The sequence below is a fragment of the Chelonia mydas genome, chromosome 15, assembly GCF_015237465.2.
Source record: "Chelonia mydas isolate rCheMyd1 chromosome 15, rCheMyd1.pri.v2, whole genome shotgun sequence".
Taxonomy (NCBI): Eukaryota; Metazoa; Chordata; order Testudines; family Cheloniidae; genus Chelonia; species Chelonia mydas.
Genome location: NC_057856.1, coordinates 25,799,191 through 25,814,282, shown reverse-complemented (window position 1 = coordinate 25,814,282; position 15,092 = coordinate 25,799,191). Strand labels below are relative to the sequence as shown.

The 15,092-nt window shown below is 41.4% G+C and overlaps 1 protein-coding gene and 1 long non-coding RNA gene across 9 annotated transcripts in view; one reads left to right on the top strand and one right to left on the bottom strand.

Annotated features, from left to right (window-relative positions):
- IFT81 (intraflagellar transport 81) overlaps positions 1–15,092 on the top strand; it is a 66,713-nt gene that overhangs the window by 22,900 nt on the left and 28,721 nt on the right. For all 8 annotated transcript variants that reach the window (XM_043529229.1, XM_007058284.4, XM_043529227.1 and 5 more), the window contains exons 9-11: positions 822–985; positions 2,778–2,873; positions 5,052–5,198. In XM_043529229.1, the coding sequence (XP_043385164.1) occupies positions 822–985; positions 2,778–2,873; positions 5,052–5,198 (407 nt within the window). The remainder of the gene's footprint in view (positions 1–821; positions 986–2,777; positions 2,874–5,051; positions 5,199–15,092) is intronic.
- LOC122463020 lies at positions 8,118–13,163 on the bottom strand. The gene is made up of 2 exons (XR_006285961.1): positions 12,438–13,163; positions 8,118–9,269 (listed from the first exon to the last, which is right to left on the bottom strand). It is a non-coding gene; the product is annotated as an uncharacterized LOC122463020 (long non-coding RNA).

The window sequence follows — 15,092 nt, the reverse complement described above, 5'->3', positions numbered from 1 at the left end:
ACCTGTTCTATTTTGAGTCACAGATAGAGGGCAGGGTCAGGTATAGTAATGATGCAGAAGTGGTGCTAAGAGCAGACAGACAGAGATTCCTTTCCTCACCTCCATGTAATTCCTATCTGGGGCTGAAGTAATCCATATGTGCCTGGGATTGTCTGTGTGCACATCTGTGTCATGATGCTTACTTTGATGCTTCAACCCTGGAGGTCCTGAGGCGTGAGAGTTTTAGAGAAGCCCTGAGCAAGCCACCAGACTTGTGCTGTGCTTGGCCACCCCTTTTTCTGAATACACATAAGAAGATGGATACACATAAGCTGCCTATATTTGGTCACCCTCTTCTAGAACTTTGTATAAATGTAGTCCAAAACCACATCAATTTTAGTATAACAAAAAAGTACTACACAACCCAGTTTTCTGAATGAAATGGAGCTCATGGTGTTTGTTTGAATGAGGATGGTGAGACTTTTCATTTGAGTGCTGCAAATTGGAGATTGTATCCAAATTCAGATTAATGGAGTTTCACAGAAGAGGGGATTTTATTGTAGTTAAATCCTGAAGAAGGAAATTTGGAAGGGAAACACATGTAGTTTGCTGTATTATATGTTACTCTTATTTAAAGAGATAACCAGAATTTAAAGTATAAATGAAACAACTAGGTATTCCTTTCAGTTTTGAGTAGCGGGCTCAAGCATTATGCTCTAATTATTGTAATCTGTTGCAAATAGCTTGATGTGTTGGTTAAATTACAGTTATGTTGGAATGAAACCTAATTACCCTCTACATTCCTTTGTTTAGACACATGTTGCTTTAATATTTTTTTCAAGGCTTAATGAAGAGACTGGAAGAGGAGATAAAGTTCAATTCATATCTGTGCTCTGAAAAATTTCCTAGAGAACTAGAAACTAAGAAGCAATCATTGTATTTCCTACAAAAAGTGGTTTCAGAGCCGGCTATGGGTCAATCGGATCTCAATGAACTTGAAACTAAGGTATGTTGACTAAAAATCCAACTAGTTTGTCTTCTGGACTTATGTAAGCATCGACTGTCTTATTTCTGCCCTAAATCCTTAAATAAATGTTTTTAATTCCCAAACATAATCACACTGCGGTGGATGGCAAAGGTTCCAAAGGTGAATCACACTGCTATTTTAAGGTTTCAGATCTAATCTGTAGTTTTAATAATGGAGTCATTCTTAAAGAATATACCAGTCAGAGTATGGGAGGACATGGTACTGTCATTGGCTTTACTTTGATCATAACAGAGGCTGCTGGTACCAGGTGCTGTCCAAGCCAGATGTGTGCATCCAGGTCTGCAGCATGAGTTCATACCCTCCACCCACTTCAGTGCCACCTGCAACTGGTGTTGATGCCTCTTCCTGAGCTCGGTCGATGCTGGACAGCACCCTGACTTACTCCCATTAGACCCCCCCAAAACTCCATCTTCACTCCCTTCACCTCTCTCTCCCACCCCAAAAAGTCCCATTCCCACACTTAACACCTCTTTCAGCCCAGCCAGACGTTCCAACACCTCACCCCCAAGGGCAGGACCTGGCCCTCTTCCCCCTAGCCCAGCATACCATGAGAGGAATTTCTGAGGGCATCCCTCATGGGATAGACTCACTCTCAACTCCTGGGCTCAGTCTGGGGATTACATTAACTGAGATTAGCCCAAAGGGGGTCATGGCATTAAAAAGTTTGGGAATCACTGATATAAGGGAATTCATTCCTTCTTTGAATTCACACCCATTCCCACAGAGAGTTAATACCTTTAGAAATAATAAAAGAGAATCCCCACAAAGAGGAGGAAGAGTTCAGGAGTCTCAGTATTTGGAAGTCTCTGTACACCATTATTAAGCAATAGTCTTGACATATTTGGTCTTCAAAGTACACACATCTGTTGCCCGCAGAATTGCTAGGGTAGTGCCCAGTACCATGCCTGTGTTACTTTTAGAGTTCCCTCTGATTGCAGCACACTTCCACAGGATTTGCTTATTAGCACATATCTTTCTAGGCAGCAGAGAATTAAGGCAGGATGCTTCGGCTCTGGGCTCCATGGTTACAGGGAACACCCAATGTAGCAGTGAGTCAGAGTTAAGAGTATCAGGGATCGGTATATTATCTTGGCTCCTGTTGACTGGCTGCCAGCTAAGGTGGGCTCACAGAGGAGGAAAATCAAGGTTTTGGGAGAAGAAGCAAAATGAGCCCGTCTTGGAGGAGTAGAAGGAACATACTGTACTGTTGGGGCAAGTGGGTCCTGGGATCTTCAGAATTATAGTGGAACTGGGTGCCATTTAGTTTGAATCTATCTCCTCTTCAGACTAGTGATAAATGGCTTATTAAAGAAGAATTATAGCTGGTCATTGATCTAATCAGGGCACACAAAGCAATTGTAACATCATCCCTTTTCTCTGTAAGAGTCCATCAACCCAATTCCTTTTGCAGGATCAAGGCCTTAGTTTGGAGGGACTCCTTAACACAGAATGTTGTTAAGGCATAGGACTGGGAGTTTGGAGACATGGGCTGTATTTCTAGCTTTGCATCAGACTTCCTGTGCAACCTTGGCAAGTCACTTAACCTTTTTGTGTCTGTTTCTCCATCTTTAAAATGAGTCTGATAATACTTCCTTACAAGTGTGTTGTGAGGCTAAATTCATTAGTTTGCAAAGCATTTTGATATCCTTAGAGAGAGGACAAAGTATTAATATTCTGTTTTCTCTAACTCTGCTAATGTTTATTTAGTAAGAAATACGGCATTTTCTCCATCTTCCACTCTTTATTTCAGATAAATGAAGTCAATGCTCAAATTAATCAACTGATTGAAAAGAGAATGATGAAGTATGAGCCAATTGATAGTAAATTTTCCATGTATCGACAACAGGTGAGAAGGAACAAAAGCTTTTTTGTAAGCAGCAAAATCCTGTCAAATTGACTGACTGTTATCTACAGTCTTGTGTTGTCTTTTTTTCTTTACTTGTTTCTGAAAAACTAAATTAAACAGAAAGACATGAAAAATAAATAAATAACAGTTGAACACCAGTATATTTACATTATATATCCTTCAACTGCTTACTGCTGGGCATAGTCCTATTGACTGCAGTGGGACTAAGCCTGATGATAAGCAATTACAGGATCAGGCCTGTAGGCTTTGTGTGTTAGACACAGTAGAGAGTCTGTATTCTAGGCCTAACATCTGAAAGGTGCCCTCAGCTCCTATAGAAGTTAGTGGTAGTTGGGGCACGTTCCAGGATTGGCCTATATATATTGCATGCTCATTACTGAGTTGCTAATCTACACTTGGAAATTTACTGAAATAGCTCCTCAGGAATAAGAGCATTCACACTGGGGCTTATTCCGGAACAGCTATATTGGTAAACTTCCAAGTGTAGACAATTCCTAAAAGAGAAAAGCCTAGATCCTGATTCAGTAATCACTGCAGTTCTTACTACCAGTCATATCCCATTTCTTGTGTGTGACCATGTATCATAGCATTTTCCCAGTTGTCTCTATTTCAGAACATATGTTACAGACTTAAAGTGAAAAGAAAGCAAAAAACAAATGCTCTTGGTCAAGACATGATAAATCCACACATTATAGACCAAAATTTATGAAATTTGACCATTTCTAGGGCTTATATAGTAAAATATTAGATTTATTTCCCAATAACCTGTGTGACTTTGAATTTTACTGGCATTGTTCATGACCATTTCTACAGTTACGGAAAAATATTTTTCAAATTTATTGGGTAAAAATTGTAATTTAATGGTAGAATGTATATTATTTTTAGTTGCAAATGTGATCTGAAGTATTTCGTCTTTGTTGTGTCAAGATGTATTTTGTTGCCCAAGAGAAGCATGCTACATAATGTATTGTACAAAAAACCATCTGGCTACTAATATAAAGCTCTGATGTTCTATGGGGCAAACATTCCAGGAATTCAGCTTGAGTGAAATTCTCTGCTCAGTTCCACAATTAGTATAGTCAACTTTACAAAATCATCACATGTATTCACCACAGTTTGTCTCTGTGGATAATCTTAAGAAGCTAAGAGCTGAGATGTCATGTAGGCAGAATCACCTCTGATATATATTTAGAAAAAAAGATGTTCCTTTAGTCCAGTGAGGAGAAGCTAGCATTGACAATACCTTTGTGGCTATATTTTATTTTAATATGCCAAAAACACTAGGTTGCATGTTATAACTTTAGTGTTTGATTCTTGGGAAAAAAAAATTCTGATATAAAAATGCTTTATTTTTCTAATCTGTTTTACACCTATGTTCTTAAACACATTAATTTTTCCATGAAATGTTAGGCAACACTAAAAATACTATATAGTATACATGGTGTGAAACTTTCATTTAAAAACCAATCTATCTCTGTGAGGCTCAAAAGGGTGAAATAACCTGTAATCCTTTATTCCTTTCCTCGTTGTCTTTTTCTAGGTTGCACAGATTTAATGGCTCTGTTCTGTTGCTAGTTAACTCCAACCTACAGAAATATGTAGCTTTTATAAAAATCCATATTATGACATTTTGAAATCTTGCAAAATCTTGGATACCTTTCCAGTTAAGCCTGCTTAGTGCATTTTACGTATGCACAAAAAAGACTAAACAAATTAAACTGAGCAACAGTAGTCTACACCTCTTTTTCTTTAATGCAAATTAAAAATTAAGTTACAGAAATTAAAGCTAAATGTAAAAATATTAACATTAATCTGAAATATAAATGTTTAACGTGAATCTGGAACATAAGTGCTCTGGGTGAAATCCTGGTTCCAGTGAAGTCAATCAGAATTTTGCAATTGACCAAAATGGATTCAGGATTTAATCCACTTCTACTGTTGTTATTATTTACTTCCAGTATACCTTCAAAGGGGCATGTTAACAATGAAATTTTCTCCTTAATAGTCAATTTCCTCCCTACTATTTTCTTTACAGTCTCAATTTTACCCCACCTGAATTTTAAAATTTAACGGTTAGATTTTATTGATGGTTAACCATGGGTGACCAAGTGCACTTTTTACTTTGCTCATCCAAATTGACATCTGATAATCCCACAGGCATCCATAATTTCTCGGAAGAAAGAAGCCAAGGCAGAAGAGCTTCAGGCTGCCAAGGAGGAGATGTCAAACATGGAGCAGCAAATGTTACAGAAAGCAAACCAGGCCCGTGAGTTGGATGGCACAGAAGTTTTGAAAGGTGATGAGGTGAGCTGAGGTAGCAATGGGGTTGGGGAGGATGAGAGAAGGTAAAAGATGGAGCATTTCCAGTGGAACTTTACAATTTGGTAACAGTTACTAGAGTAGCTTATCAACATTTTATGGAATGTTCACATCAAAGAAAATGACAATGTTGTAACTAAATTAGGTATCTACTTTCTTGCGAAGTATAATTTAGAATTTGATATCAAAGACTGTTCTAAGACTTTTCTTTTAACTTCACGCAATCAGATAAATAACAATATTTTCCATAGTTTATACTACAACAAAGCTTTTAAAACATTTGATTTGCGGCTATTTTCAGGTTGTTAATGTTTTACCCAAATCGTGCATAAATATTCACATATAATGTGAACTAGAGTTGTTGGTATCTCTTAGCCTTTTAGTGTCACATGTCAAAATAATGTCAGAGTCCATCTCATCGTTGGAATGATAATAAATAATGGTGTTTGGTCTTGCTAATAATCATGGTTCAGTCACAAGTAATCAGAATTCAGAGATAAGTCAGGTAGTTCACTTTGCTAAGGGATGTACAATAAAAAAATCCACAAATTTACATTTTATTCTCTTTAGGACACATCATCATAGAGTGAAATGATCAGCAATGACATGAAACATGATTTAATACCATTTGTTCATTATCCAGATACGTTTTACTTTTTCTTTTTTTTTTCCTTTCTGTTCTCCCAGACCCACTTGAAGTTTATTTGTAACACAGATTTTGACTCTACATTCAGTTTGGCGCAGGCAAAGCTTTATTTGAAGCTGCACACCTCAAAGAAGCTTTTTCTTCTTAGGAGATTTGTGAAGTGTCAGGCTGCTGTAGCTGGGCAACAGCTTGTTGCCATGCCAAATTGACTTTCCCGATTTTACACTTCCTCTCATGTGGAAAAAACTGTCACCCATATTGAGGGAGCAGAGGCAGGCAGAATCAGTAAGACAAAGCCTGCCTTAGCTGAATCCACCTTCTTACCTCTTGTTTCTTTTCACTCTCCTGCATATGTTCTTTGCTTAGCCCATACTGGAGTGATCCTTAGTGATGTTTTCCCATGCCCACATCTTGCCTTCTTAAGAAAGGGCTAGTCTACACTGGCAACCACTGTTCCCTCTAAGCTGTGCGCGTGTGCGCACGCACACAGATCCTAAACCGTACGCACACAGCGAAACACCGCGTGCACAAAAATTTGCACAGAAGCACAACAATTTGCACAGAAGAAATTTTTTGCACACACGGCCTGCCAAAAATTAGAGGGAATACTGGGCAACACTAAAGCGCTGCCGCGGCAGTGATTTAACGTGGCTTGTGTAGTCGCGGCACGGTGTTGGGAGAGAGCTCTCCCGGTGCTCTAAAAAACCCACCTCCACGAGGGGCGTAGCTACCCGCGCTGGGAGTGCGGCTCCCAGCGCTGGGGCACTGTCTACACTGGCGCTTTACAGCGCTGAAACTTGCTGCGCTCAGGGGGGTGTTTTTTCACACCCCTGAGTGAGAAAGTTGCAGCGCTGTAAAGTGCCAGTGTAGACAAGCCCTTATGTACTACTCTGTGTGGGGAACTCCCGTCTGGATCCCATCAGCCATGGCTCCTCCATTAACTCTCTCCTCAAATATCACTTTTCCTTCAAAGGAGCCTTACACACTAAAAGTATGTGTATGTGCACGTGCGTGTGTGCACCTGTGCATGTTTATTCTCTTCCATAAGTAATAAAATAACTGTTTACTCCTCAAGAGGGACACATTACTCTAGTGCAACTTGCTTGTTCGTACTGCCTTCCCACTTGCTCTTTTCCCACCTCCTCCCTAAATCACGCTGAAAACAGGTGGAGGCAACAACAGGAACTTCCTATCCAGGGTAGTGTTTAGTACAGTGAATGGTTCGGTTGACTCCAGTAGAATACTCATGTTAGCAAGACCTAAGTAAATCTGCAGGATCAAGGCTTTAGGCTGTCAGCTCTTTCCTGTCTTGTAAAGCACTAGGCATATCTATGGTGCTATATGAGTAATAGTAATAACAAAACCACAGGATTGGATTTCTCACCACCATCAGCTCTTTAGCCCCAGGGTCCAGCTTGTCAAAGTCAGACAGCTTTTTAAATAAAATTTGGAAGCAGGCAATCTGTGCTTCATGACATCCCCAGTATTCAGAAAGAAATGATTAATTACTCAGCAGCAATTTTTTACAAAAGAGATATCCACAAACACTCTGTCTTATCTCCAGGAAAATACTGCATATCTATGTACTGTACAAAAAGAAAAGGAGTACTTGTGGCACCTTAGAGACTAACCAATTTATTTGAGCATAAGCTTTCGTGAGCTACAGCTCACTTCATCGGATGCATACTGTGGAAACTGCAGAAGACATTATATACACAGAGACCATTTACCAGCAGGAGAGTGGGGTGGGAGGAGGTATTGTTTCATGGTCTCTGTGTATATAATGTCTTCTGCAGTTTCCACAGTATGCATCCGATGAAGTGAACTGTAGCTCACGAAAGCTTATGCTCAAATAAATTGGTTAGTCTCTAAGGTGCCACAAGTACTCCTTTTCTTTTTGCGAATACAGACTAACATGGCTGTTACTCTGAAACCTATGTACTGTACAGTAAATGAAAGAAACTTCATGTTGTGGCAACATCTGACAGGAACAATTTGTTTTTATCCAGGAATTGTTAGACAGTCAGGTAATACAGTAAATCAGGGTGCTTTGTTTCAGGTACCAGAAAGACATTCGATGACAAAATATTCAGGTTGCATGGCTGGGTCATAGCATGGAGCAAGGGATATGGCCCAAGATGGAAAAGCTGAAGAGAATATTTGTACATAAGATGTGTTGCCTGTGTTCAGATATGCTCTTTTATTTTGCTTTTCACATCTTCTTAAGTCTTCATTTTAGAAGCCACCGCTATTTTGGAAAAAGTGCCTGCTGCCTTTTTTTTTTTTTTTTTTTTAATATGCTTCCTGTTTTACAGAAAACAGGTTTTGGTGCAGAGCCAAGGGAACGCACACTATTTCTCAATAATGAATCACGATATAATACAATTTTTCTACAATCTTATTCTTTTTATTTTTTATTAGTATTGCAGTAGTGCCTAAGAACCCCGATCCAGAACTGGGGTCCCATTGTGTTAGCACTGTACAAACACCCATTGAAAAGATGATCCTGACGCCAAGGAACTTGCAGTCTAAATTATGCTAAGACAGGACCAGTGGACAAGGCAAACAAATGTGGGGGAAGGAGAGGATTAGGCAAAAGTTATTGTACGTTAAGCAGAGATCTCGGCTCACCACTTATCTAGCCAACCTTAAATACACCCTGGGATCTAAGATGATGTGCTCATAAATTTATAATGCCTGATTCACCAGTGTGTAACTCCATCTTCACGCCAGTGTGAATCTAAGGCTAAACTTGAGTAATGTAGTGGTGAATCAGGCTTGTAGACTGTACTGTAATGTATATGTTCAGTGGGGACAGAGTTAGGTTTCACAACCAACCTTAACTTTTGCACTTTCTAGCAACTGAATGCTTACTTGTGCAAGCTTAATGTTTCAATAACACAGATTCTTCTTTGAGTAGTGTCCCTGTGGGTGCTCCACTTCAGGTGAGCATGCGCCCTGCGACTTTGTGGTAGCAGTGCCAGTTTGACCTGCACATGCGCCCTACCTATTCTCGTGCCCCATATTGAGGCTATATAGGGCTGCATGGGCAAACTGACCTCAGTTCCTTCTCAACCACCTTCAACCAGAGTTGGAGTTTAGTGTGTGCCTATTTGTGCTTTGCATTAGTAGTTAGTTCTTTAGTAGTAGTATATTTAGTTAATAACCTTATAGTTGTTGTAATGGTTGTTCGTGCTTTTCTTTTCTTAAAAATGTGTGTGTATAATTATGTTTTAATTTTTCCCCTATTGAGGGGTCCAAACAAATTTTTCTTCTGTCTGGGATTCCTCTTGTTTCAAGAAGCCATCCCCCTTGGTGATGGCCGATGGGCATTCCCAGTACATACATTGTTTTGGAGACTCTCATATCCCCAGCAAGTGCAAGATCTGCACTTCTTCTAAGGGAAGATCCTGTAAAAACAAGGAAATAAAGTATAGTCTCTTAGTGATGGAGCAGGCCTTAAGATCAGCTGTAGACCCAGGTGCAGAGAGCCCCCTGTTGTACAGAGTCTCTCCTGTTCTCTTAATGCCCCATTGATGTAAAGATCATGATCACTGAAAGCTTCCAAAGTGATGGCGGCATTGAGAACCTAGTTTCCAATACTCTCCATGAGTGAGGTACCAATAACTGTGCTGGCAGTACCAAGAGCTTCCCACTCAGACTAAGGAGAGGATCAGAGGAGCAGGACAGAGAGTTACTCCTCAAAGAAGATTCCATCACCAGAGACCTCAGACCCCAAGAGAGGTGCAAGTGAGGCTCCGAGCACTTCGCGTACCATAAAGCACTCTAAGACTTCAACTAAGTCCCATTCCTCATGGCTCGGTACCAAAGACTTCTGTTGCCAAGAGAACAGCTTTAGTGGAATCCATGATACCCTGAGTACAGCGCTTCGGACAACAGCATCGGGAACATCATCAGTGCCCTTACCAAGTTCTGTTGTGCTCTTGGTACCTCAGGAGTTCCACTATACTAAAGACCTCTTGGTACCGAATGAGTCTGAGTCACCCCTCCTTGTAACCTCCAGACACCTCTTAGTGCCAAGATCTGCCTGGTCACCGACTGCTCATGTTTTTGAAAGACCTACCTCCTCCCCAACTTATACTATCCATGAAGCAGGATTGTCACCTCCTGTACAATATGTGGAGGAGCATTCTGACTCAGATTTGGAACTTTCCATTGAAGGCTCTCCAATATACTCCAGGAGATGTTCCCCGATGCACTTGCAAGAAAGGCAGGATACCAGACGCCTGCCTATTAACACTTGGGACAACCAACAAAGGATACCTCCCCACATGCCTTATAGTCCTCCTCATTGGCTTTACTGGGATTCATGTGCAGTATACCACCACCACCAATTTTGAGGGGGCCCGATTCAGTCCCCATCCCTCCCTTCACGCTCAGTCAGCAGCGGAGACCTTTGAGGAGCAAGAGCAGACACGGAGGTTACCTTTGCTTACAAGTATATCTTCATCATCATCTGATGAGGCAGTAATGCCACCACTGCTGTCATTAAATGATGACTTTTGGCAATTCCAGAACCTGATGAAGTTGGTTGCTGACACCCTGCAAATTCCCCTACAAAAAGTCCAAGATTCCCATCACAAGCTCCTGGACAGATTGCCAATTAATGAAGGCCTTCTTGAGCCAGCCAAGACCATCTGGCAAACTCCAGCAGTGCCCCCACTTGCAAGCAGGACAATAAAAAATACTACATCCTGGACAGGGATTCTGAATTATTATTTTCTCATCTAGAACCAAATACTCTGGTCGTGGATGCAGTGAATGAAAGGAGCAGGCAACATGCCCAAAAAGCTACCCCATATAAGGACCAGAAATGTCTGCATCTTTTGGGATGTAAAAGCTACTCTTTGGCAATGTTACAGTTCAGAAGAGTAAATCACCAGGCATTAATGTCAAAATATGACTACCTGAACTATGAGAAGTTTAATGCTTTCATTGAGCATTTGTCACAGGAACACTGAGAACAGTTTAACAGCGTAATAAAGGAAGGTCAGCTCTTGGCAAAGACATCTCCGCAGGATTCACTTGGTGCAGCGAACACTGGAGTTAGGTCTATTTCCACCACAGTAGTAATGAAATGAGCTTCCTGGCTTCAGTTGCCTGGTTTCTCCAGGAAGTACAATCAACTATGAAAAATTTACATGTAGAGGGCCACAAGCTGTTTGTAGACAACACAGACAACTCGCTTCATACACTAAAGGATTCCAGGGCAACACTTAGGTCTTTAGGGATATACACACCTACAAGTAAGAGAAAATTTAGCAGGTCCCAGTTGGTGCCAAGATCCTGTCTTGATCAATTTTCAGCCTTACATAGGCCACCAGAACCACCAGCTAAGAGGTTAAGATTTTCTAAAAAGAAGCCTGCAAGTACCTTGACTGCATCATCCAAGCCATCAACATCATCCAAACACCAGTTTTGATGGTTTGGTCAAGAGTCCAAACCACACAATAACCGGAGTTTCTCAGCTGCATGGCACAGCCCCTCCTTGCTCAATTTGGGCATCATCTCTCTCTATTCCATCAAACATGGGAGGCTGTAACATTGGACAGATGGGTACTAGAGCCCATTACATCAGGTTATAATATCTGATTTACCTCCATCCCACTGTCCCACCCCCCTTTCCCATTCCTCTTCAAGTACCCATACCTCTCACAATCATCTACTGACACAGGAGATCTCATCAATCCTAAGACTAGGGACCATAGTACTAGTTCTGTTTCAACCAGGGGGAAAGGGTTCTACTCAAGATATTTTCTGGAGGCCAATACTAGATCTCAGACAATTGAATAAGCATCTTAAGACATCTGAAATTCAGGATGGTGTTCCTACCAGGTATAATTCCCTCCCTGGAATCTGGGGACTGGTTTGAGATCCTTGACCTCAAAGATGACTACTTCCATGTAGCTATTCATCCCTCTCACAAAGATTTCTTCATTTCACACTGATCACAACTATTACTAGTACCGGGTCCTACCCTTCATCCTGTCTTCCACCCCAAGGGAGTTCTCAAAAACCCATGGCTGTTGTAGCTGCGTACCTCCATCATCTAAGAATAACCGTCTTTCTCTACCTCAATAACTGGCTCCTCAAAGGTTGGTCTTATCAGAAGGTGAGTTCAAACAGCAACTTCACTATTTCAAAGTCTAGGCCTATAGATAAATCTTGAAATCAATCTTGATTCCTACACAGCGAATACTGTTTATAGGAGTGTTTCTGGATTCAATTAAGGGCAGAGTTTACCTCCCTCCTGACAGGTTCCTTGTTCTAAAGAACCTTATCCAAAGAATGCAGCTCAGGCCAGCCAAGGACATGTTTGCAACTGCTGGGACACATGGCAGCTTGCGTTTTTGTGACACAAAATGCTAGGTTGCATCCTTGATGTCTCCAGGAGTGGCTCACGACAGTTGTGTACCCAACAAACACAATCTGAACAAGCAGGTGTCTGTACCCAGCTGAGTCCTTCAGGCACTCACCTGGTAGATTTCAGAGTAACAGCCGTGTTAGTCTGTATTCGCAAAAAGAAAAGGAGTACTTGTGGCACCTTAGAGACTCACCTGGTAGAAGAATCCTTCCAATGTTTGTGCAGGAGTCCCATTCAACCACAATCCCCCTATGGTCATGTTAACATCAGACACTTCCCTCTTGGGATGGGGAGCACATTTGAGTCCTCACACAGTCCAAGGCAAATGCTCACAACAGGAAAACACATGTATATTAATCTGTTGGAGTTAAGAGCGGTCAGAAATGCTTGTCTTCTCTTTCTTCCCCTACTCAAAAACAAGTCCATTAAGATCATGACAGACAACATAACTTGCATGTATTATATCAATCATCAGGGTGGAGCACGTTCCCCCCTTGCTCTGCACTGAAGCGATAAAGTGTTGGAATTTATTCATAGCCAGCCAAATAGTCATCTCAGCTTCTTACCTGATGGGTTTACAAAACTATGGACAGACAACCTCAGCAGACATTTCTCCCTAAATTATGAATGGGAGTTGGCCTCTTGAAACCTCAGCTTGGGAATTTTATTCCTAAATATTCCTAGCTTGGGAATTTCCAGAGGTTAACCTTTCAGCCATGGCAGCCAACACAAAGGGCAGGAAATTCTGTTCTAAAGGGGGACTCGATCCCCAATCTCTAGAAGTTGCTTTCTTCATTGCATGCATATCCTCTAGCTCCACCGCTTTAAACGTCCTCACGGGACCAAGCCAAGCTCATTTGGATTGATTGCACCAGCTTTGCCAAGACAGGTTTGGTTTCCTTACCTCATCAAACACAACTCTTGCCTTCCAAGGTGGCTCCTGAGCAATCCTCGACTGTTATCTCAGGATGCAAGTCAAACACTTCACACCACTCTGAATGTTCTGCAACTACAATCATGGTTTCTCAGTGGTTCTCGGGATTAAGAGGCGGCCTGTGTTCATCGGGAGTACAAAATGTACTTTTAACTAGCAGAAAGGAATCTACAAGATACACTTATTTTCAGAAATGGAGAAGATATCGTTTCTGGTGTAACTGGCACCATCTTACACCTGCCCCATCATCGTTTTCCACAGTCCTGGATTACTTCTTGGAGTTGGAAATGTCAGGGCTTTCTGAGTTGCCTTGAGGTTCATTTAGTGGCAATAACAGCTTTCCACATGCCAGTATACGGTTTCTTGATGTTCACTCATCCAATCACAACGAGATTCCTGAAAAACCTTATGAATCTTTGTCTGCAGATTAGAGCCCCTATGTCACTTCGGGATCTCAACTTTGTTCTTAACCAGCTCACCAAGCAGCCCTTTCAATCAAACAGCCCTTTCAGCCACACATTCTTGTGCTCACTGCTACATCTGTCTGTGAAGATGGCCTTTTTGATGGCCATCACTTCTGCTCAAAGAGTTGGGGAAATGGGGACTCTAATGGCAGGCTCTCCATTTATTGTGTTCTCCAAGGAGAAGGTATCATTACGACCCCATCCAAAATTTTTACCTAAGGTTTCTTCTGAGTTTTGCATTAAACAAACTATTCACCTTCCAGTTTTCTTTCCTAAGCTACATCAATCTACACAGGAATCTACTTTGCACATGCTAGATGTTAAGAGCCCATCAGCCTTTTACTTGGACAGAACTAGGCCATTCGGGAAGACTCCTAGACTCTTTGTTTCTATTGCAGATAAGTCTAGTGGAGTCTTTATCTTCACTCAGAGACTTTCTAAATGGATCTCTGGATGCATTATTGCCTGTTTATGGTTCCCCTGAGATTCTACCTCCCCAACAAATGACTGGACATTCTACTAAATCACAATCTGCATCTGTAGCCATACTCAAGGACATTCTAGTTGCTGAAATCTGCAATGCTGCAACATGATTGTTGGTGCATATGTTTTCCACCCATTATGCTTGGTTCATGCTGCAAGATCAGATGCTGCAGTAGCCGATGTAGTTATTTTCTGATGGACTCTTCGAAAACTCCGACCTCCTTAAGGGGTTATTGCTTGGGAGTCACCTGAAGTGCAGCACCCACAGGGAGACTAGAAGAAGGAGGAGAGATTACTTACCTTGTGCAATAACTGGAGTTCTTTGAGACGTGTGTCTCTATGGGTGCTTCATTACCCGCCCTCCTCCCCTTTGCTTCGGCGTTTCCTCTGTGGGACTTTGCGGTAGAGAGGGAACTGAGGGCAGTTCGCTTGCACAGCCCTATATAGTCTCCATATGGGGCACAAGGATATATAGGGCACATCCATGGGCCAAATGGGCACTGGTATGAAAAATCTCCTATCAAAGGCACATGATGTGTGCGCATCTGAAGTGGAGTGCCCACGGGGAGATACATCTCCACCTCTCCTTTTTGTATTTGTACATGATTTTTAAAGGGATTAAATGGAGTCTTAATGATAATGCTAGCTATTAACACAACTATCTTCTTCCCAAGTCCTGTAGTAAAATCAACATGTTCTTTTCCTCTTATATTTAGGCATTAATGTCTGTGATCTTACATCTTTAATTATTTATTATCAAATTGCTCTCTCTAGTGCTGCTGTATCCCCTTATGGCATGGCACTCGCTGGATTTGGCATTCAAATTAATACCTTCTTTGCCTGGATTCTCAGACCAGCAATTGTATCTTCAGTTGAGGTCTTTTTAGCTCTTCATCCACTGAAAGGTCAGTCCTGGCTTATGTTTTTGGGAGCCAGTGTTTTGCCTTCTCCTCTAATCATGAAAAGG